This window comes from Emydura macquarii, unplaced genomic scaffold (assembly GCF_026122565.2).
Source record: "Emydura macquarii macquarii isolate MOO-44397 ecotype Brisbane River unplaced genomic scaffold, CSIRO-AGI_Emac_v2 contig_705, whole genome shotgun sequence".
Lineage (NCBI taxonomy): Eukaryota > Metazoa > Chordata > Testudines > Chelidae > Emydura > Emydura macquarii.
In genome coordinates, this window is record NW_027130842.1 from 8,827,965 (window position 1) to 8,849,812 (window position 21,848).

Consider the following 21,848-nt stretch of genomic DNA (forward strand, 5'->3'; position numbering starts at 1 on the left):
CAGTCCATACATTCACGTCCCACTAACTTGTCACTCAGAAAGCTTGGGATTCTGCAGGATTCGGAAGGGCAGTGTTGCAATCGTCATGGCCTTGAACTCCTACCCACTTCCGGAGGCACTGCTGGTAAGTCACCTAATTCAAAATGGACATGAGCAAGCACTCGAAGAAGAAAGAATGGTTACTTACCTTGTAACTGTTCTTCTTCAAGATGTGTTACTCATGTCCATTCACAACCCACCCTCCATCCCCTCTGTCGGAGTTCCGGCAAGAAGGAACTGAGAGGGAGGGGGGCCGGCAGCGCCCTATATACGAGCGCATATGCGCGCCACTGCAGAGGGAGCTAGAGCCGGCCCTATAGATGCCACTGGGGGAAAAATTTACGGCATCAGTGCATGCAGCGCACATACACCTAATTCAGAATGGACATGAGCAACACATCTCGAAGAATAACAGTTACGAAGTAAGTAACCATTCTTTCCTCACTACTGTCTATGGAAGGAGTAAACATCAAATGAAAATAAATGGTTTACAATGGATAAAGCAATTTAAACATTCACATTTGACAAATAAAGATAAAAGCACAAATTAAACAGATGAGATATACTTTGACTATACCTTTTACATAACCCCATGATCAAAATATTAAATAAACCGGAGTAATGAAAAAACAACAGTTATATATGTAATTATGGGTATATACCTGGGCATGAAGCCATGCAGCAGTGCATCTTAGCAACATTTTATCAAACTTGTCTTCTGATTTCTACACTGTCTTCCTATAAAATACAGTGTCAAGTTCAAGGAATCTGTCCTTATCTTCAAAGCTCATGGTGAGCTGGGCCCAAGATACCTAAAAAAAACCCACTTAAATCTCAGGGCCAGTCCATGAGCATGGAACAAAACCTCACCACCTTTGCTCTAAATGCAGGATGTGCTCCTTTGACCTTGCCTTCATTAATATCAACACATAATATGTATCTATAATTTATGAAGAAAACATATGCACACACAGTTTTCCCCCAAGTATGGGATGAGGGAGAGAGAACACCTGATAGATGTTAGTCACATCACTTAATGCACTCCTGGAAGGCACTCAGATACCATGGTAATGAGAGCTATATGAGAACCTATGCAGAATGGAAGAAATAGTTTTTACATCCCATATTGGTACAAAACATAGGTTACATTCCTGCATTTACATTAAGCGTCCAGCAAAAGGTGTCAAAATCTGTACTCCACAGAAGGAAGGAACAAAAAGGCTGAACACACAATTACAGAGTAAATGTATTTTTACACTTCCTGTTATACTTTACTTTAGAAAAGCTTAATCCCTAAACATTGCATCACTATTAATAAAACAATTGTCTACTTGTGCCACACCAAGAAAGTGAGGTAATCTTTTCCAAGTTAATTAATCGGATACCCAATGATTTGGAGACTTGTATAGAGATGCCATGAGTCTGTGGGTTTATTATAACATTACTTTTATACCAAAAAAGGTCAGTCATTTACTTATAGCTGAAAACAGTTATTTAAAGAATAATTCAAGGCAGCGGCAGCAGCAGGGAGCAGAAGCAGCAGCTTTCTCTCCTTCTCTCTCTCTTTTCCATCACAATGACCCACCAGCAGAGACAGTAGCCAGAACTTACTCTCACATTGTTTCCAGAACAAATCACTAGCAGAGACAGCAGCAGGGAGTATAAGTTGCTGCCTTTTTAGTGCCCCTTATCCTGCTCTCCTGCATCACCAGAGAAGCAAAGCACCATCAGAAACAATTTGTTCCATTTAAAAAAATCCTTTTGCATAATGTCAAACTCCTAATGGCACTGACGCACAAAATGACGGCAAGCAATATCCTAATGCACAGGTGATCCATCCACCTAGAAAGAACTATTGGGCAAACGATGGTCAGAGTCCCTCAAAGAGGCAGTTCAATGGAGAGAGAAGCTTTGGCATCCAAGTGCTCTCCCTACATTTATATCTGCTTCTCCTTTAAGTCCCCTTGTGAAGGAGGTCTGCATAGAGCCAGTCTTTTTGTGTTTTAGGTCAGCTACAGCTATGGCTTAGCCCTAAGGTTTAGAGCATGCTGCTCTTTGTCACCTTTCTTAACTCATGTTTTGCCTTTACTAAGCAAGACCCACAGAAGTTTTTTCCTTCAGAGGTGGTTTTTACTTTGACCACCGTTGACCACTGTAGCTCCTTCCTTTTTCCTCTTTTCAGTTTTCAATCCTCCCTTTGCCTTTTCCATTCAGTTATGTGTATTATACCTTGATGCCCCAAATAATGTATCAGGTGGTACTTTAGACATTGTTCTTTATTACTGGAGGTTATTGGAAAAATACAATGAACCAATTAAGTGATCAGATTGATTATGACCTTCATCAAGAACAATAACTCAGGTGGGAATTTACTAGTCTCATTTACAACTTTGCAGCTATGACCTTGGATTCTCCCAGTGAGGAAGGAGTCCCTCTGGACACATTTGAAATGTAGAATCCTTGATTTTGTTTTAAAATGCTTCTTGTTCAAAGAAATGTTTTAAAGATAAAGTGAAGCTTTTAATCTTCAAATGAGGCCTCCAATGAAAGAATACAAGATGACAGCATGATGCAAGGAAAAGGAAATTACACTGGATGTTAAAAATTGTAAAGAAATTTTGTAAAAGCAATAATGTTTTGGGGTGCTAGATGTAATTGGGCTTTGATCGTGTGCCACACAAGGGTTGTCATAATCACAATATGAATACAAGTGTAACAACCCTCCCCTACTGATCATTAGGAGAGACTGAACCCACGATTTATAGCTCCAAAGCACAGGACTTTGCCACTTGTGCTAAAGAGGTAACATCATTAACTGGTAGCAGTAGTAGGTTGTTATCCTTTTATGTGGACCAGCCAGTAGAGAGGGCATATAACACACACTGTACCAATGGGTTGCATATACCCTGGTGTTCTTCCTTACATATAGAAGCTGAATTCAAGATCTATGTTGAAGTATTCATCTCTTTTATTTTTGTTTTTTTTTTCAGAGAAATGTTTAAAAGCAACTGTAAGTCTATCCAAAAATACCCCTGCTATGAGGATGAGTGGACTAAGACGACTTTTGCTGATTATTCTGTAACATATTTTGATCAGCCACCAAATTTTTGGTTTGTGCTTTTTAGGTGAGTTTCAAATATTCTTATGTGGAAATAATTTATTATAGAGAAGCAGTAGCCTCTACACATTCAAGGCTGTAGCCAGCTTTCAATATAAACTCTATTTTACCTCACTTAAAACTCTGTCTTGGAAAATTTGGATGGGCATGAAATTGCCAGATTTAATCTGAAGACAATGGAGAATGTCTCTCCAAATTTTCAAACAATTCAGTTAACTCGCTTTGAATGAAAGGTAAAAAATACTCAGTTTTTGGGTGTAAAACTTGAAGCGCCAACAAGGGGCCTGATTTTCAGATGGCAAGTGCTCAGTGATTTTGGAAAAAAATCACACCTTTCAATGTGTCAGAAGTTGGGTATCCAAAATCACTAATCAGTTACTTGAATTTTGGCCACAATATTAAATGAATTCAGATTTTTTAAAATAAAATGATAATTTTGATAGTAGAAGTAATGTTATTTTAAAACTTCTGTGAAAGTATAAACAATAAAGAGTAAAAATTAATCAACTACGACATTGGGTTTTAGAAACAGCCTTTTAAAATGTTAAGTCTAGAATTAGAAACTACAAAAAAAGAGACCCATATTACATCATCTTTGTCTTCTCCTTTTCCCTGCTAGCTGGGCACAGGTCACCAGATCAGTTTTTTACAGGCTTGTTGGGCCAACGCACACTCCATATTCACTCTGTCCTCCCATACACAGTCTGCCTATTGTCTTTTTGGCTGTTGTCCTGATCTCCGCCCACAAACTCTCATGTCAAATGCCTCCCGAACATGATTCCCTTCATCCATCCTTCATATGTGCTATCACCAGGTGGTTCCCTATGAGTCTTTTTGTATCTTAAGTACAGACCACACCCACTCCAGATCTCCTTCACCACCGGGTATTCCAGCAGGCAACCGCCTGTAGTGCTATTTACATTTTACAAGTCCCATCCAGCTCCTCAACTTGCTTCTGGGGAAGGGAACAGTACTAGAAGCAGCCAGCTTTGCCTTTCTTCAGGGTCTCAGCTCCCTCACTTCCAGGGCTTTCTTCCTCTCAATTTATCTGCTCCCAGATGCTGGGGTTACTTCCTCCTCTAATTAGCCCCTCAGCTATAGCTCCACTTGTTAATTGATCCTGTAAATAGGTCCCAATTAACCTATATTGGTGGGGATTTGAATGACAAGGTACTGACTCAGCTCCTGACTGAGCACCCCTGTTACACATGCCCATACTATCTTAATTTCCTCTCTTGCATCTTCTCTCTGATACCACAGACCTTGATCCCATTCCATATGATATTTTGCATGTGGTCCAGCGATGTCTCCCCTTCACTGTCCTCAAACATCTCATTTCAATGGCTTCAGGGCTTCTCAAATGCCTCTCTTTGGTTGCCAGTGTCTCTGATCCATACAGAAGAGTGGTCTTATTGTGGTTTTGCATAATTATCCCTGAAGTAGTCTGGGCGTCTGTTTATCATAGGTCACTCAATTTATCTTGTGGCAGACTTTTCCTGCACTTAGCAGCCTTGCCTGCAGTTCTCTGTTCATTTCTCAATCTGTTGCTAACTGGTCCCTACAATACTTAAATGTGTAAATCTGATTTAGGTACTGGCCCTCAGTATTGATATTTATCTGTCTTGGTTCCATGCAAGTCACTTACATGACTTCAGTCTTTTCGTACTTATTTTGAGACCATTGTTTGTTAGTTCCCTGTTCCAGGTGTCAATCACCTGGACCAGATCTTCCTTCCTGTTCGCTATTAGCACATTTATCATCTGCATAGATCAACTCTGTTTGGATTTGCCTACTTATGAAGTCCATTAAAATTATGAATCATAATGGGAAAAGCACCAATCCCTGTGAAGCCATACCTTGACCTCAAAACCCTCTGTTGCACTGATGGGACTTTTTGTCATGGAATCATGTGAAGGGGTGTACCGGCCCTGAGGCCCCCTATTAGAGGCCTCGCAGCTCTATCACACCTCTGCCCTGTAAAAAGCAGTAGAGCTGAATTCTGCAGGCTGCTTAGAATTAGTCAATCAGAGAGAGGCTGTAGAGAGCAGCTAATCAGAGTCCAGAAGGCTTATATAAAAAGAAACTGCTGGACAGAGCAAGAGGTGAGTGGGCCCCGTCACAAACCATCATACAAACCTAACCATGCTTGACATTTCCCTCCAGCTTCTTTACCACCAACTGCCTAGTGATGAACATCTGTAGTCCCTTTCCTTTTCTAAAACCAAACTGCTCCTTTCCTAAAATGGGCTCAACTATTCAATGAATGCTACAGTCTGCATTTCTCTCTAACAGTTTCATGCAGTGGGACAGCAGCTTAATTCTTCGGTACTTTGAGCAGTTGTCTATATCATCTTTGTGTTTCTATATTGGTACCAGTCTGAGCTTTCTACATTCTCTTGGGTTTTTCTTTTCTTTCCAAACCGTGTGCAGGACTCACGTGAGCCAGCGTACACCAACCAACCTATATCACAAGACCCAACTTATATAAGAAGCGTATAATAATGAGCATATTTTGCACCATCTATAATAAGTCAGCTACAACGCATGTAAGCATGTGTGTCTATATTAGTTATCTGCACACTTTGGGTGTCCAGTGCTTTCAGTCACTTAAATTCAAGTATCTGCTATAACCGACTATTTGAATTGTGCTTTTTACAATTAAAACCTACTACAATATTTTTAGATGTTTTTTCCCATAGTGTAATTGCAATAAAAAAAGTTCTTTTAAACAAATTTTTGTAACCCTATAAAATTAGTTTATATACAGATTTTTAAAGATTGTCACGCAAAGCGTGCAGCTAGTTTTAGTTGTTATTGAGGGTTTTGTGTTGATTTGTTTTGTTTGGTGGGTATTGGTTAGGACAAAACTACACAATATCCAACATTTTAAGCAGCTGGAATCTACACACCTATTCAAACACACACACAAATTATTATTATATTACAGTATCCACTTTATTAGTGAACAGCAGTTTGAAATTGAAAACTTTTTTCAAAAGAGATGTTACCTCTCTTTTACTATAGGGAAATGTTTTATGTGACAGAAGATATGCTTGTAGTGCCAAAGGTGTACACAACCATCCCCACCTGTATGCTCCATGTTGTTGATAATGACACACTGGAGGAAATGCCATGCATCTTTCTCAAAGTGGCCCCTCATGTTTATACCAAGAATAAGGTAAGTTCAAACATCTCTAGTGTACAAAATCACTATAGAAATAATAATGATTGTTATAAAGATATAGGTCAAGCTCCTCTAACTTCACAGGACTTGCACACATCTCAAAAGCATACAATTTTAATTTATCAGGTTGATCCAGAAAAGAGGCTGCCACAACTGCAATTCAATTCCAAGCCTATTCCACTGGGGAAAATACCTTTACCTGTTCTTGAAATTTGCTGTTATTTCCAAAAGGGAATCAGTCTCCCAACTTGCCTAACTAAAGTATTACTGCATTAATGCCCATTACCATAGAGGTAACTGCTAATCCTGTCGCTCTATAGGATGTAGTATGGAGAAGTAAGAACAATCCCATGAAAACAGCACAAATAATCTTTCATATGTGGAAGACGAGTGTGCCACTCAACTACTATGATGCTGGCTATGATGAGGCTAATATCAAGGCATATGCATTTTCATATGTAGTACTTGGTTGCCATGACATCAACACTGACTGCTAGTTATTGTTTTAGATATGCCCCCACAAAAGTGCCTGCATTACTTCAGAAACATTAATGTATTAAAGCAGTGGTTCCCAACCTGTGGCCCGCCACTCCCCTCCCACAGGCTGCTTAAGGGAGCAGCCACCTAAGGACCCAGGCGGAGCACATTGCCGCGGGGCTACACGACCGATGCAGGTTCTTTGCTCCCCTCTCCCGGCTCCAGCAGAGAGCAAAGCACTGTGTCTGGGTCCCTAGGTGCTGGGGTCCCTGCTGGAGCCAGAGGGAGGGGGAACACTGATCTCTTTGCTGAACTCCTTCTGTCTGTCTGCAGGGGGTGGCGGGGGGACGGGGGAGGAGGCTGCTGGTGGAGACTGGTGGCCCTTCAGGGTTGTAAAAATTATATCTGTGGCCAGAAAGGTTGGGAACTACTGTATTAAAGATAACTCTTTTAAAAATGAGCTTTTAAAGGTAAATTTTGAAAAACTGAAACCTAATATGAACCTGCAAAACTTACACATGCACCCAAACAGGTGTAAATGATATATATGAGCACATAATTTGAACAACTGTGTGTGCAAATTGTTGATTGTGCAGACAATGGCTCGGAAGATGCCACCCTTAGACTACCACTTTTTTTTCAAAATTAGCTCATTCAACAGGTAACTTGTCCTCTACTCTTCATTCCGCCCTTTGGTCTGTTACTTCCACCTATTGCATAAGATGTCTTATACCAGGCATGTATTTGCATTTGTTTGTAAAGCACCTAGCACAGTGAGGCCGGATCCTTTCCTGAGCCTCTAGGTGCAGCTGCAATACAAATATTAGTACTTTTTGTTTGCTGACATAGCTTTCAGGAACAGTACACCCACTGCTGTTTGAAAATCTAACCTTTAATCTGAGTCACTCACATCACTGAGTTAATGGTTTTGGGAATTGTAAATGTTGAGACTTGACTAAATCTTCAGTATCAAAATAGCAATGAAATGCATGTAGTGAGAAATATACCTCATAACTTATTCCTTTAAAAATTACAATTTGATTGATTACAATTACAATTTAAGCAGTGTCAGGATCATCAGGAGAGTCATGGATTATTTACAGATACTCCTTAAGGAGACTGAAGAATTACATCATACACTGTTCAACATCCTCCATACTGCCTCCTTTGCCTGCATTGCCCTGCCAATCAATGAGGCACTCCCAGTTCGTGCAAAGGTCATTTGGCATACTCCAGCCTCAATTCCTCTCACGTGCAAGAGCACAGATAAAAATATTATGCTCCCTCTATGGAGTCAGAATTTTTATTTTCTCACCCATCTCCTAACTCCTTGGTGGTCAAGGCGGTCAATGAATGTGGAAGGAAGCACCACACAAAATCTACACGCATGATAAAAATCTTAAGCGTCTCGACCTTCTTGGTAGAAAACCCTATTCTTCAGCTACTTTACAGTTTAGAATCGCCATTAGCAGGCCTTAATAGTAAAGTATAACCACATAAACTATACTAAGTTAAACATCAATTTTGACAGGAAAGTCAACATCTTGAGTTCTCATCTCCTTTGCTACCAGCTGCAATGTTACATCTGCCTTCCTCTCTTTGGCAACCACCTTTACCACTTCCACCAGACCTGGGAATCCATCACTATGGACAAGTGGGTTTTGGAGATTATTTCCACAGAGTATTCCATCCATTTCAATTCTCTTCCACCTGCCAATTCCCCTTCTCCATCTCTCTTCAGGGACCATTCTCATGAGAACCTGCTACAGCAAGAAATAGACTCCCTTCTACATCTGAGTGCTATAGTATCAGTTCCCATGCAGCACAGAAAGAAGGGGTTTTACTCCAGATATTTCCTGGTCCCAAAAGAGAGTGAAAGTTGGAGACCCATCCTATATTTAAGAGTATTCAACCCTTTCTGAAGGCATAAAAAATCAGGATAAGTGACACTTGCAGCATCACTGGACCAAGGTGATTAGTTCTATCTTCGAGTGATTGCTCATGTCCATTCCAATATAGGTGTGTGCAGACCCACAGTGCACGGTTCCCGGAACTTTTTTCCCCTTAGCAGACCCTGTAGGGCCGGCTCTGGTGCCCCCTGGAGTTCCGCGCCCATGCCGCAACACATGAGGCACTGCTGGCCCTACGCCCCCTCAGTCCCTTCTTTCCGCCCGTGAGGGTCGGATGGAACTAGCACTTGCTCTCTGCAAGTGCCATTCCCCTTCTTTGATCTCTTTGCTAATCAAAGTACCTAGTTAGTTTAAGTGGTTAAGTGTTGTAGCTTAGGAAGAAGTCCCTGACAGACTTAAGGTGGCTGGACTATGTCCCGGCTGCTTGGGTTTAACCCCTTCCTCTCCCCCCAACTCGGTACCTTAAGTGCCTGGGGAGAAAGCAGACAAGAGTAAGTTATGCAAGGCTTAAACACTGAGCAGAACAGAGAGATCAGGTTTAAAGCCTTGCTCCTAGCGCAGCGCTCCACTCTGTGTCTCGGTCGTCCTGCTCCCGCACCATCGGCACCAGATTCCACTCAGCACGGAGCAGCATCCCCGGTGCCGACGACGAGGAGAGTGCATGGAGTGCGGACACTCCCCTGCGCCGTGGGTACGGGCAGGGTCGAGGACAGAGATGCACCTGCCACAACCTATCAAGTCCCCTCCGGGTCTGCATCTCTGTGCAGGAGTCCACCCCCGACTCTTTGGAGTGGGAGAGTGCCCCTGCCAACGCAGAGGCTGGTGGCATGAGCCTTGTTGGCCGGCCTATGCCACCTCCGCCCTCCCCCACCCCCCACTCTGCTGAGGGAGAAGGGACTGGGGTCCCAGGGCAAGCCTGCGTGGGTCCCCCCGAAGGGCGGTGGAGATCCCCGGTACGGGGAGGAAGATCTCCCGCCAGGCGGCCACCAGGGGTAGAGCGAGGACACTCCCCCAGTGGGTCGGCACTGGAGCTCCCGGCTGCAGCGGGGATCCCCCAGCACCGGGCCCTCAGCAGTGGTGCCGGAGCCCCGGGTGGCAGCTGGCCTCCAGCCAAATCCACAACAAACAAACGAACAAAAAAAAAAAAAAAAAAAGCGGCAGCAGTGGGGCTCTCATCAGCTCTGCAGCCCCAAGCGGGGCCGGAGCCCCCAACGGCAGCTGGGCTCCTGCCAGCTCCACTGCCCCAGGCAAGGCTGGACCCCCCAGTGGCAATGGGGCTCCAGGCGGCAGCGGGGCTCCCGCGGTACCACAGCCACACACACACACACAAAAAAGCTGGGCCAGAGCTCCTGAAGGCATCGGGGTTCCCACGGGCAGTGGGGCTCTACTGGCACCGCAGCTGGCCCAGAACTTGCAACGGCACCGCAGCTCCCCGCGGCAATGGGGTCCACACGGCACCGGGACGCCACGCCATGCTGCAGCTCTCCACAAGGCTGAGGGGCTCTTTGGAGCTCCCCTCAGCGGTAGGCAGCGGAAGCACAGTCCCCAGCGTGGGCAGGGCACCCGGGACTTAGGACAACCACCTGTGTGGCGGCTCGGGTCCCATGGGGAGGGGGGCAGTCGTCGGAACAGCCGACGCCCCCTCAAGGTGTCCAAGCAGGCGGCAAAAGTGCTAGTAGGGGTACAGTCCGTGCCTTGGCACAGTCTGAGGCCCATGAACACCACTCCTCGGTTGAGGAGTCGGACCCCATGGAGCCACCCTCCTACGGGTGCACCCCTTCGGCAAGGGGAGCACCTGCAAGACTTGCCTCGGTAGTCCTATTACCCCTTCCCGGACGAGGCAGTCTCTGGGGGCCACATGGTGCCACTGAAAGATTTCAGGGCGCACCAGGGGTTGCCCAAGAGTGGGGCCCCTACCTTGAGATTGGCTTCCGCCATCCTGCATGGACAAATCACGCTAGCTAAGGCAGCGCTCCAAACGTCAAACGACGCTGCTGCCGCGGTGGGTAGGGCCATAGCCCCTGCAAGTTCCATGAGGAAGTGCTCATGGCTTCTACCATCAGGCCCGTCCAGGAGGTGCAGCAATCTATCCAGAATGCCTGGATCCAGGAGACTAGTATGCTGCCCTCGCCCTACAAGGACACATACTTTCATGGGTCCATCCTCCGGAGCCAACAGGGGCTGGCTCCTACTACCAATTTACAGCCTGCCCCTTGGCCTATCTTCGGCTCCAGGGGTGTTCACAACTTGCGTGGCGGTAATGGCGGCCCACCTCAGGAGAAAAGGTGTGCAAATCTTTCCCTTCCTGGTCGATTGGTTGATAGAGGGTAGGTCCAGGTTCCCAGTGCAGGTCAGCGTGACTTACACTGCTCCACGTGCAGCAGGCTGGGTCTGCTTATAAATGAACAGATGTCCACTGACCCCAGTGAAACGCATAGTGTTCCTTAGGGCAACCCTGGACGCTCCCCAGGACAGAACCTTCTTGCGTCAGCCATGTTTTTAGGTGCTGGTCTCTATCATCTCCCAGCTGCACCGATATTCCACGACAACAGCCAGGCACTGCCTACTGCTGTTAGGCCACATGCCAGCCTGCACATACATAGTGAGGCTAGCTCGCCTGAGGCACAGGCCGCTTCAGGCATGGTTGGCCTCGGTATATGTGCCAAGCAAACACCCACTGAACTGGGTGGTCCAGTTCCCCACCTGCCCTAGCCTCCCTGGACTGGCGGAGATTCCCCAGGGCAGTAGGTAAGGGCATTCACTTCACGGAACTGATTCCGTCAGTCACCTTAAGTTCCGACAGCTTGTATGTGGGATGGGAGCCCACATGGGTGCCAACCTGAGCACTCAGGGGCTCTGGTCGGTGGAGGAGAAGTGCTTGCAGGTCACCATGGGGGAGCTGAGAGCCATTCGCCTAGCGTGCAGGCTGTTCCTCCAATCCCTGACAGGCAGAGTGGTGCAGGCACTGCCGGACAACATTGCAGCCATTTCACATGAAGAGGCAGGGAGGGGCATCCTCTCTGCGAGGAAACTACCCATCCGTGGGGCTTTGCCATGAGGCATGACTCTGCTGGAGTGGATCTCACCTCATGGGGGTGAAGAGCGATGAGGCAAATCGCCTCAACAGGTCGTTTCTACCCCACCACGACTGGTCGCTGCACTCAGGGATATGGCTGCGATCCTCCAAAAGTGGGGTGTCCCCCAACCGGATCTGTTCGTGTCGGTTGGGAATGCGCAGTGCCAAGGCTCGGCTTGCGCCGGAGTCTTGAGACTGGGTTGCTTTCAGATACATTCCTCAGTAATGGGACAGGGACCCTCAAGTATGCATTCCCGCCCACTCCACTCCTGCCAAAGGTCTTACTGAACATAAACAGGGGCAGGGCGGATGTCATATTCACTGCTCAGGCCTGACCGAGCCAGCACTGGCTCAGCATGCTGCTGGACCTTTTGTTCGCCCCGCCTATGGGGCTTCCGAGGCGGCATGACCATCTCTCCCAGGACCACAGTGGCCTGTTGCATCCGGTCCTGGATTCCCTGCAGCTCACGGCCTGGAGGCTCTGTGGCTGACAGAGGTAGGGGGGCCTGCTCGGTGCAGGTCCCACAACTCCTGCTGCGCAGCAGGGACCCTTCTACACAGGTCATGTATCAAGCTAAGTGGTCATGGTTTACTTCTTGGGCGGAGTCCCGGGGCATTCCGCCAGCCTCTTGCCTCCGCAGGTGACCCTGGAGTACTCTGCAGTCTGGTGCTGGCCTCATTGACGGTCCACTTGGCAGCTATTTTGGCCTTCCATTACCCGCTAGTGGGGAGATCCCCGTTCTCCCATCCCACATTGGTCAGGGTGCTCAAGGGGGTGGAGAGGCGGTATCCCCAGGTCCGCAACCTGGTGCCTCCCGGGGATATCAGCCTGGTCCTCTCAAGACTCATAGGGCCCTCCCCCTTGGAACCCATGGCTTCACGCCCTCTGTCGTGCTTCATGGACGGTAGCCTTCCGGGCGGCCATTACCTCAGCTTGGGGGGTTTCCAAACTTAAGGCCTCGACCTCGGAGCCCCTATACACTATTCTATACGGATAAACTGCAGTGGAGGCCATGCCCGGCCTCCTAGCCTGGGTTGGTTTCCGAACCTCATTGTAACCACGATTGATCTCTTCCTGTGTTTCCCAAACCGCGCAGTCTGGGTTTGGAGATGGCATTCGCTAGACGCGAGATGAGCCCTGGCCTGTTAAATCGAAGACACGGCTGTTCCAGAAATTGGCGCAGCACCTTGCCACGGGCGGGGGACTGGATTAAAGGATCACCGGTCTCCACCCAGCACATTTCTGCGTGGATCACATCCTGCATCAACTGCTGCTAGGAGCAGGCGAATGGGCCGCTACCGGGTGTCATCACAGCACATTCACCCAGAGCTAAGGCCTCATCTACGGCTTTTCTGGAAAGAGTGCCCCTGCAGGACATCTGCAAAGCAGCTGCCTGGTTGTTGGTCCACACCTTCACGTCCCACTACGCCATCGTTCAGCAGGCAAGAGAGGATGTAGGATTCAGCAGAGCCATGCTGAGGGCAGCTCACCGGTAACTGCTACCCACCTCCGAGGTATGGCTATTTAATCACTTATATTGAAATGGATATGAGCAATCACTTGAAGATAGAAAACAGGGTTACTTACCAGTAACTGTTGTTCTTCGAGATGTGTTGCTCATATCCATTCCACACCCACCCCCTGTCCCCACCGTCGGAGTTGGCAGAAAGAAGGGACTGAGAGGGCGTAGGGCTGGCAGTGCCTCATGTGCTGCGTCATGGGCGCGGCACTCCAGGGGGCACCAGAGCCGGCCCTACGGGGTCTGCTAAGGGGAAAAAAGTTCCAGGAACCATGCACTGTGGGTCTGCACACACCTATATTGGAATGGACATGAGCAACACATCTCGAAGAACAACAGTTACTGGTAAGTAACCTTGTTTTCTCAGTCCTTGACCTTCAGCACGAGTATTTTCATGTTGCGATCCATCTGTTACCCCAAACACAGAGTTTAGGTACCCCCAGAACAGCCCACATGTTGCCCCCTCCCAGGTTTACAAAAACAGCCCACCTGTTGTAACTAATCTGTTCTTAGGCATGGGTCTCCAGGGTGGCTATGGAATTTCTGAGAGGACATGGATAAAGCCTTCAATAAATGATTGACACAAGCAGTGTTCTTTCCAAAACAAACCACTCTTTATTGGTGCAAACTCAAATCCCTCATAAGCTAAAGAGCACCCCAAACCTTTCAGTATGAAGTGATGCGAAGTGGAAGTGCCCCGCTTCAGATGGTGAGTCATTGACGAGTCGATGACAGCTGCTTGTGACTGTGCTTAGATATTCTTTAGGTCAGGCCTCATCTCCCTCTGGTCTCCTTTTAAGTCTCTGTCTCTTCTCCCTCCACTCCAGTGACAGGACAGGACTCCTGCTGCTGCTGTTCGTCGGAGTGTGCTTGGAGAATGACTAACTGTTTGCATTTCTGACACTCTACTGACAGTCTTGATTGTTAGTTGTTTTGCTTACTTTTGCTATTATTTTCCTGTCAGCGTTCTGCAGAGCACATACCACATCACACCGTTGTTTCTAACGTACTCAGTCTCATGATCAACAACTGCCTCACCACTGCTTTCCCCTGCCAATTACTTCCCACCAATTTTAGTGCTATATGAATAGACAGCCTTCAGCTAATGGTAGAATAGTACCTTAGTGATGTAGTTGCCTAATACAATATGAATATGCAGTGAATAGAAAAGCCAGTTATTGTGTATTTAGCCAAATCATCCAGAAGAACATGTATTCACCACATCCCTCCTCAATAGTGGCCTCTATTGAGTGGAACTAACTTGTACTAATCTGTTGTCCACACTAGGCGGTTTATACTTCATGCTTCTCCATATCCAGTAACCCCAACAACCCTCTCTTGGTTTTTTAATGGGCAGGGTATTTTGCTGTTGCTGAACAAAAAATTGAATAAGCAATACACTTATTGAAAAAATTTGAAAAGAACCAGGATGGTGGTCCAGTAACAACATAGCATGGGGGATTGAATGAAGGGCAGCAGGGAGTGATGTGATGCATCCTCTTGGGAAAGAAGAACCTTGTATCACTCTTTGGCAGTCCTCTGGCTGAATAGAGGAGCATTATTGTCCTCCAAGGCAAGCTACATCCAGCCCCAATCACCCAAGGGAAGGTCATCTCAACATAGGTACTTTGGAGCCAGGAGAGAATTCATTTAGGATTCATTTCACTTATTTTCAAAAGTGCTTAACTTTGGCCTAAACTCTACTCTCACTTAAGCCAATGATAAAATTGCCATTGACTTCAATGGAAGCAAATTTAGGTAAAAGCTGAGCGTTTTTGAAAGTCACACACCTTCAAAGCATACATAGATGTTTAAGAAATGGAGAAACTGGTGTTATCCCTCTGAAACAGTCTGTCCCTGAAGTGATCTAAGTCTTCTGAGCTAGTTCCCACTAAAGTGCAACCCCAATTATCCAAACAACTCAGGAGATCCAAAATACTTTGGAAAATTGAGGAGCCAGGATTATACACAAAAGTCTTTCAGAGCAGGAGGGAGAGAAACAGGGAAATGAAGAAAGAAGATTGAAAAAAGAAAATGGGATGGGGAGGTGCCAGAATGAAGGAACCAAAGAGATTAAGACAGATATTGTTTTTAAACAATAAAAACAACGAGTTCTGTGGCACTTTAAAGACTAACAAATTTAATATTTGCAGACATAAGCTTTCGAGAGACTTCAGCTCTCTTCTTCAGATGCAGTAATACAGAAAATAGGTAACACGGAGGCATCTTATAGATATCCAGGTGCATTGAGAGCAATGGGGGAGGTGGAGTCCGGTACTTAAGACCTAATGACGACCATTGAGTAGGAGGTGAGAATGGGTAAGCAAACTCCACCTCCCCCATTGCTCTCAATGCACCTGGATATCTATATACAGACTAACACGGCTACCCCTCTGGAACTATTTTTAAACAATGTTACTTTCAATAGTCACAGTCAGTTTTTTGTATCTTTTTCTTTTCATTTAAATTATTCATATTTAAAAGAAAATGTCAGTATAATAATTACTTGAGGATGCTGCCGTAATCTACAGCGTTGCCAATTTAACTGGAACAGAAGCAAACTTTTCTGTTCTATGAAAGTATATTTTTATAATTTAACATTTATATTTCATTAGCACCCAAGACCCCAGTTAGGATAATTGTGCTGGGCATTGTACAAACACATTATAAGAAAAAGTTCCTAACCTAAATTCTTAACAATTTATATATTTAATAGTTACGTTCTTATGAAGCAGTATAAAATCCCAAGATAAAGAGAGAAGATGTATGTGGCAGTTCATCACACATAAGTATAATGCACAAAAGAGAACAAAATTAGAATAAACATTGGTTGTGTTAATCATAGGGAGAGTTATCGTAAGAATGAGGGACATGCTACGATAATGTTTAAGATTTGATAAATATTTTCTAAATTGGATTTCACACAATGATTTGCTGTTTAACATTTTAGCAAATAAATGCTAAAATGCACTGCTACAGACTGGGGACCAAGTAGCTAGGCAGCAGTTCAGCAGAAAAGGACCTGAAGGTTACAGTGGACAAGAAGCTGGACATGAGTCATCAGTGTGCCCTTATTGCCAAGAAGCACTGGAATGGGTTACTTAGGGAGGTGGTGGAATCTCCATCCTTAGAGGTTTGTAAGGTGATGATTTAGTTGAGATTGGTCCTGCTTTGAGTAGGGGGTTGGATTAGATGACTTCCTGAGGTCCCTTCTTCTTAGAATCTTTCATAGAATCTTCTGTGATTCTATGAAATATAAACAATATTATCAAGGGATTCTCTATGGGTTCCTTAAGCTATGGTAGGATTATAAGAGAGCCATAGTAGTGCCACATCAGCAGTGATACTGAGAAGTATTTGCTCTCTGTGGGTACACAGTATTCATGGTAAATGTATAATTTTTAGTGATGTTCATTCCTAATGAAAAATGACATGTTTTCTGTTTTTCAGAAAGGATACACATTCATGGCCGAAGCACATACAGGTGACTTACCTGTGGCAGCTGGAAAATGGAGACTACGTCTCATTGGTTCCCATAATCCACTCCCCGTTCTCTCTCGTGATGCTGTAAACAATTCCTATTCCACTAAGGAAATTAAAGACTATTATATACCCAATGACAAGCACATTGTATTCAGGTAAATTTTGGAAGGAAAACCATTAAAATGTCTCTTTTTATATGAACATTACTCAAGCAAGAAAGATATACTTCAATTTTACAGGCAATTATGTTTATTCAGTATGAAAGTCAGACTTGAACATTTTCCGAGAATAGGGTTTAATTATCAAAATATTGCCAATATTTAGTGTAGATGTGGGGTGCTGTGCTCTGGCTAAAGAACATTACATTTAATTCATTACTTTGAAATAATAATATAATGTTTTGCACTTCAGTACCATGAATCTCAGAAAACTATACAAACTTTAATAATTTAGGCTTCATAATCCCTGTCTGAGATAGGTTAGCATTGTAATGTACATTTTGGAAATGGGGAAACTAAGGCACAGAATTTGTGGGCCCCAGTCAGTGACAAATATGGGAATAGAATCAGGAGTCTTTACACCAGGTCCCTTGCTCTGACTACTAGACACATTCCCACTCTATGATATTGGCAGGCAAGTTTCATTTGATTGCAAATTATACATGTTTGATTAGAGCATACGTATTTGTTTAGGACAAGTTTTATATCTACATGAGAAATTATTTGGATTTGTAATTTTTTTTCCCAATGAACTAAAATGATTTTGGGCCAGATCCTGAGCTGGCATAAATAGCCCTGGTTCATTGAAGTCAAAGGAGCTATGCCAGTTTACCTCAGCTGATTAACTGGCCCTTGGTTTAGGTCTGTATGCAGAGCCCTATTCAAACTTGTACATACAGCAGTATTTAATAAATAGTAAAAAAAAAAATCTACTAGTATTATATAACCTACTGGTTTTTTTGCTGTATACATGTTTTGGTTATTAAATATGGAGGTGCAAGCTCTATTAAAATAGGTTGGAACTATTCACATGCCTAAAGGTAAGCACTTACATAGACTTTTCAGGATCAGGGTCTAATTTTTACACGTTTCTTGCTAGAGCATAGAATTTTGAACCTTAGGGGGGAGAAAGGGTTTCATACTGAACATCGTGATACAAGTTTAACTAATTCATGGTGGTTTGAACAACAATAAAAATCTTGTTTTAATTGCATCTGGTGCAAGTTGAGGCTTAATGTCATAGGCTCCAGTTCAGAAAACAATTTAAGCATATGCTAAGCCCATCCCAGTTCATTTAAGTATGTGGCTTAGTGTTTCTTGTGGGTTTTTTTTTAATGAAGATACTTTCCTGAATTGGGTTTTAGACTTTCTATCAATGAACAATCTGGTGTAGTTGGTTATGTTGCTGGAATTTTTCTCCTCTTTAGGTATGCAGTAAAAGTCACAGCATCACATATTGCTACAGTGCAGTTACAAACATCTAAATCAGATGTGTTCATTAAACTACAAGTCCTGGATAGTGAGGAGGAAATTGTGAGCACTGTAGGAAAGGGCCATGCTGTCATCCCTGCATTTAATTTCTTATGTACTGAAAGGCCTTTAAGCTCTCAGTGTAAGTACTTTATTTTACATTTCAAGAGGAATATGCAATTTAATAATGCCTTTAAGTAGGACTGACCTCAAAAACATACACAAGAACTATAAATTTTCCCAGTTTTTCCATGAATTCTGTCATTTCCCTCATTTCATTGTGAATTTTAGCTCTGCTAATAGTACCAGATTTATAGAAGGTATAAATAGCATAACAATATTGACAGCCCTTATAATGTCAAAACAAAGATTGAGAAAAAAGTTACCCCAGAGGGCAAATTCCAATTTATACAACATTTCCTTTGGGACTAAAGTTAATTGTCAGTTACTGTATATACTTTCTCTCTCTTTCTCTCATATCTTTTATATGAATAATTTTGTCTCAGACTGAAACACTTATTTATGTTTTTTTAACTAGTTTTAGTAGACCTTTTCATTTTTTCCAGCTTTTAAATATTAGATGTCAAAAACTGAACTTAGATTTGTGCCAGCTTTTGAAAATGTAGTCAGTAGATTGACATTTGATTTTTAAGTGCTGTTTAATTTTATTGTTGTGGAGCAATGATTAAGGTTAAATTCATATCAAGAATGTATTGTTAAGCAAATTTCAGGCACTTTTCACTACTATGCTCAGGTAATTTTAATTCAGATTAAATACATCCTACCTACTAAATTCTTAATATATCTAACAGTCTATAAAGGGTTTAGATCAATGTGCTTTCCAATCTCAGCACCACTTGTTTAGTCTTCATTTGTTTTCCTGTTATCTGTATGTTTCCAACCATGTTGTTTGCAATTTGCTTACAAGATCTAGATACAGGGCTGTAGTTTGCATACAGATATTTTTGTGTAATCCCATTCTGTGTAGGGTTTACTACCCTACATGTTTTCTTTAAGTATATGCAATAATGCAGCAGTGATTAATAGAAAGCAAGCACTAACTCAACTGCTACACTTACACGCAGGACTATGCATCGATGTTGAAAATTTAACAGAAGTAACCCTTTATATTAAGGGTCTAATGCCAATAATCCTCTTTAAATCAGTCAGTTTCTGCCTATATGTCAGCATATTAGCTGCTTGAGGTAAAGAAAAATCATTCAACTACTGCTTTTTCTGTAAGATTATTGCTTTGGTAATGATCAAAATGGTGTCATTTCATGCATTTGCCTCCAGTAGTTTTGCACAGATGGCTCTGTAATGAAATGCATGATTTTTTTTCATAACTTTCATTTATTTTTTGTAAATTACCAATACTATATAAGAAAAATACCTAATTTTATCAAAACAAATGTAGACATTTCTGATTCCTGTCTGCATTACATTTCAGTATCCTCAAAAAAAAAATCAGTAAGATATTGCAGAGTCGTCCACTTAGGAAGGAAGAATCCCATGCACAGCTACAGACTGGGGACCGATGAGCTAGGCAGCAGTTCTGCAGAAAAGGACCTGGGGTAACAGTGGATAAAAAGCTGGATATGAGTCAGCAGTGTGCCCTGGTTGTCAAGAAGGCTAATAGCATATTGGGCTGCATTAGGAGGGGCATTGCCAGCAGGTCGCAGGAAGTGATTATTCCCCTCTATTCGGCATTGGTAAGGCCGCATTTAGAGTATTGTGTCCAGTTTTGGGCCCCCCACTACAAAAAGGATGTAGACAAGTTGGAGAGAGTACAGCGGAGGGCAACAAAAATGATTAGGGGGCTGGAGCACAAGACTTATGAGGAGAGGCTAAGGAAACTGGGTTTGTTTAGTCTGCAGAAGAGAAGAATGAGGGGGGATTTGATAGCAGCCTTTAACTACCTGAAAGGGGGTTCCAGGGAGGATGGAGCTAGGCTGTTCTCAGTGGTGGCAGATGACAGAACAAGGAGCAACTGTCTCAAGTTGCAGTGTGGGAGGTCTAGGCTGGACATTAGGAAAACGTTTTTCACTAGGAGGGTGGTGAAGCACTGGAATGGGTTACCTAGGGAGGTGATGGAATCTCCATCTTTAGAGGTTTTTAAGCTGAGGCTTGACAAAGCCCTTGCTGGGATGATATAGCTGAGGTTAGTCCTGCTTTGAGCAGGGGGTTGGACTAGATGACCTCCTGAGGTCCCTTCCAACTCTAAGATTCTATGATTCTATACAGCAAAAAAACATTGTAATCCCAAATTTGAATTACCCCTTAAACTAATGCCATTGATTTTAATGGGGGCTGTGGAGAATGTAATAATTTTATGATTACATGACCTCGGTATTGAGATAGTCAATGTAGAGCGATAGTGGGTTATTTGACTGTGGGAATGTATTGATTCAGTTCAATAGTGGGCAGTTGGAAAAACAAGTAGGAAGATCACACAATAGCCTATAAAGAACAGCTCCGCAAACACTTGAAAGACAATACCAATCTATCAACTGAGAAGTTGTAATTTGTAGGCTCCAATGAAGTTATACAGCTGGTTGGCCAAGGCCATGAGTCTAGAGATCAAAAGGATCAGTTAAGGGTCCTTCCTGAAGAAAGGGAGGGCGAATGGATTGTTGGTAGTTGCTTGAGGGTGTTATTTTGAATGTAAGGGGTGTGTTACTTTAGAAGTTAGCTAAGCTAATAGCAGCTATATTGTGAGCATTAGCTACCATAAATTCATATAATAGAACATCACATAGTTAAAAGTAAATTTAAATAAACAGGGCTTTTAGAGGCAAGGTTAGATGCTAGCTGCAGGCTGACAGTTTTTGTTAATTGAAATAAATTTTAAAAAGTCAATAATTTAAAACTAAAAAAAAAAAAGGAAACAGGAACCTTAAATTTAGGCACCTTTAATACAAAAGCTTATTATGGCTAAGATTGTTATAAATGTGTTGTTAATAAATAGTTATTAAAGTTAAAAAAAATGACTCTACGTGTCTTTAATAAGTAATATAAAATAATAAAGTGTACTTTGAAGTAGTTCTCTAAAGCTATGGAGATGTTTTCCTGACACTTTTATTCCCCGGCGGGAAAGCATCCGGCTAACTCAGACCTGCCACAATACTGTCCCAGATTCTAGGCAATTATTTAAAATGCTCTAAGCCTATTGCTTGTCTGTGTGTGCTTAAATCTAATAAATACTAGTTTTAATAAGAACACACTTGCTCATATTAATCTTTATCAAATAAAAATGCTGTGTTTCCACTGATTTATTCCTGAAATCGCCTAAAGTAAAATAGTTAAGTTACCACTTCTGTAGGTTTTGAAAACCCTGAGCTAACCCTGAAAACAGCCTGATTAAGTAAAGAAGAAGAAAAAGAAGAAGAAGAACGAAGGAAAAAAGTCTAAAAAAAGGAGAAAAGATGAAAATGGTTTGGGGTAACAGCTTAGCAGATTTCATGCAGGAGCATAATAAGGGGCTTTAGAAGTATGTCACCTTTACCAGAAGCATTCCCGCAGCTCTGTAAGCAAATAGTAAAGTTAAAGGCAAAAAATTAAAAAAAAAATTT

At 43.4% G+C, this 21,848-nt stretch overlaps 1 protein-coding gene across 4 annotated transcripts in view; it reads left to right on the forward strand.

Annotated features, from left to right (window-relative positions):
• Positions 1 to 21,848, forward strand: part of ADGB (androglobin) — a 170,386-nt gene that overhangs the window by 106,914 nt on the left and 41,624 nt on the right. For all 4 annotated transcript variants that reach the window (XR_010918636.1, XM_067542212.1, XM_067542213.1 and 1 more), the window contains 4 exons: positions 3,030 to 3,164; positions 6,182 to 6,335; positions 16,775 to 16,962; positions 18,234 to 18,418. Coding sequence is in view for 3 of the 4 variants with exons in the window: in XM_067542212.1 (XP_067398313.1) it covers positions 3,030 to 3,164; positions 6,182 to 6,335; positions 16,775 to 16,962; positions 18,234 to 18,418 (662 nt within the window). In the remaining variant the exon portion in view is untranslated. The remainder of the gene's footprint in view (positions 1 to 3,029; positions 3,165 to 6,181; positions 6,336 to 16,774; positions 16,963 to 18,233; positions 18,419 to 21,848) is intronic.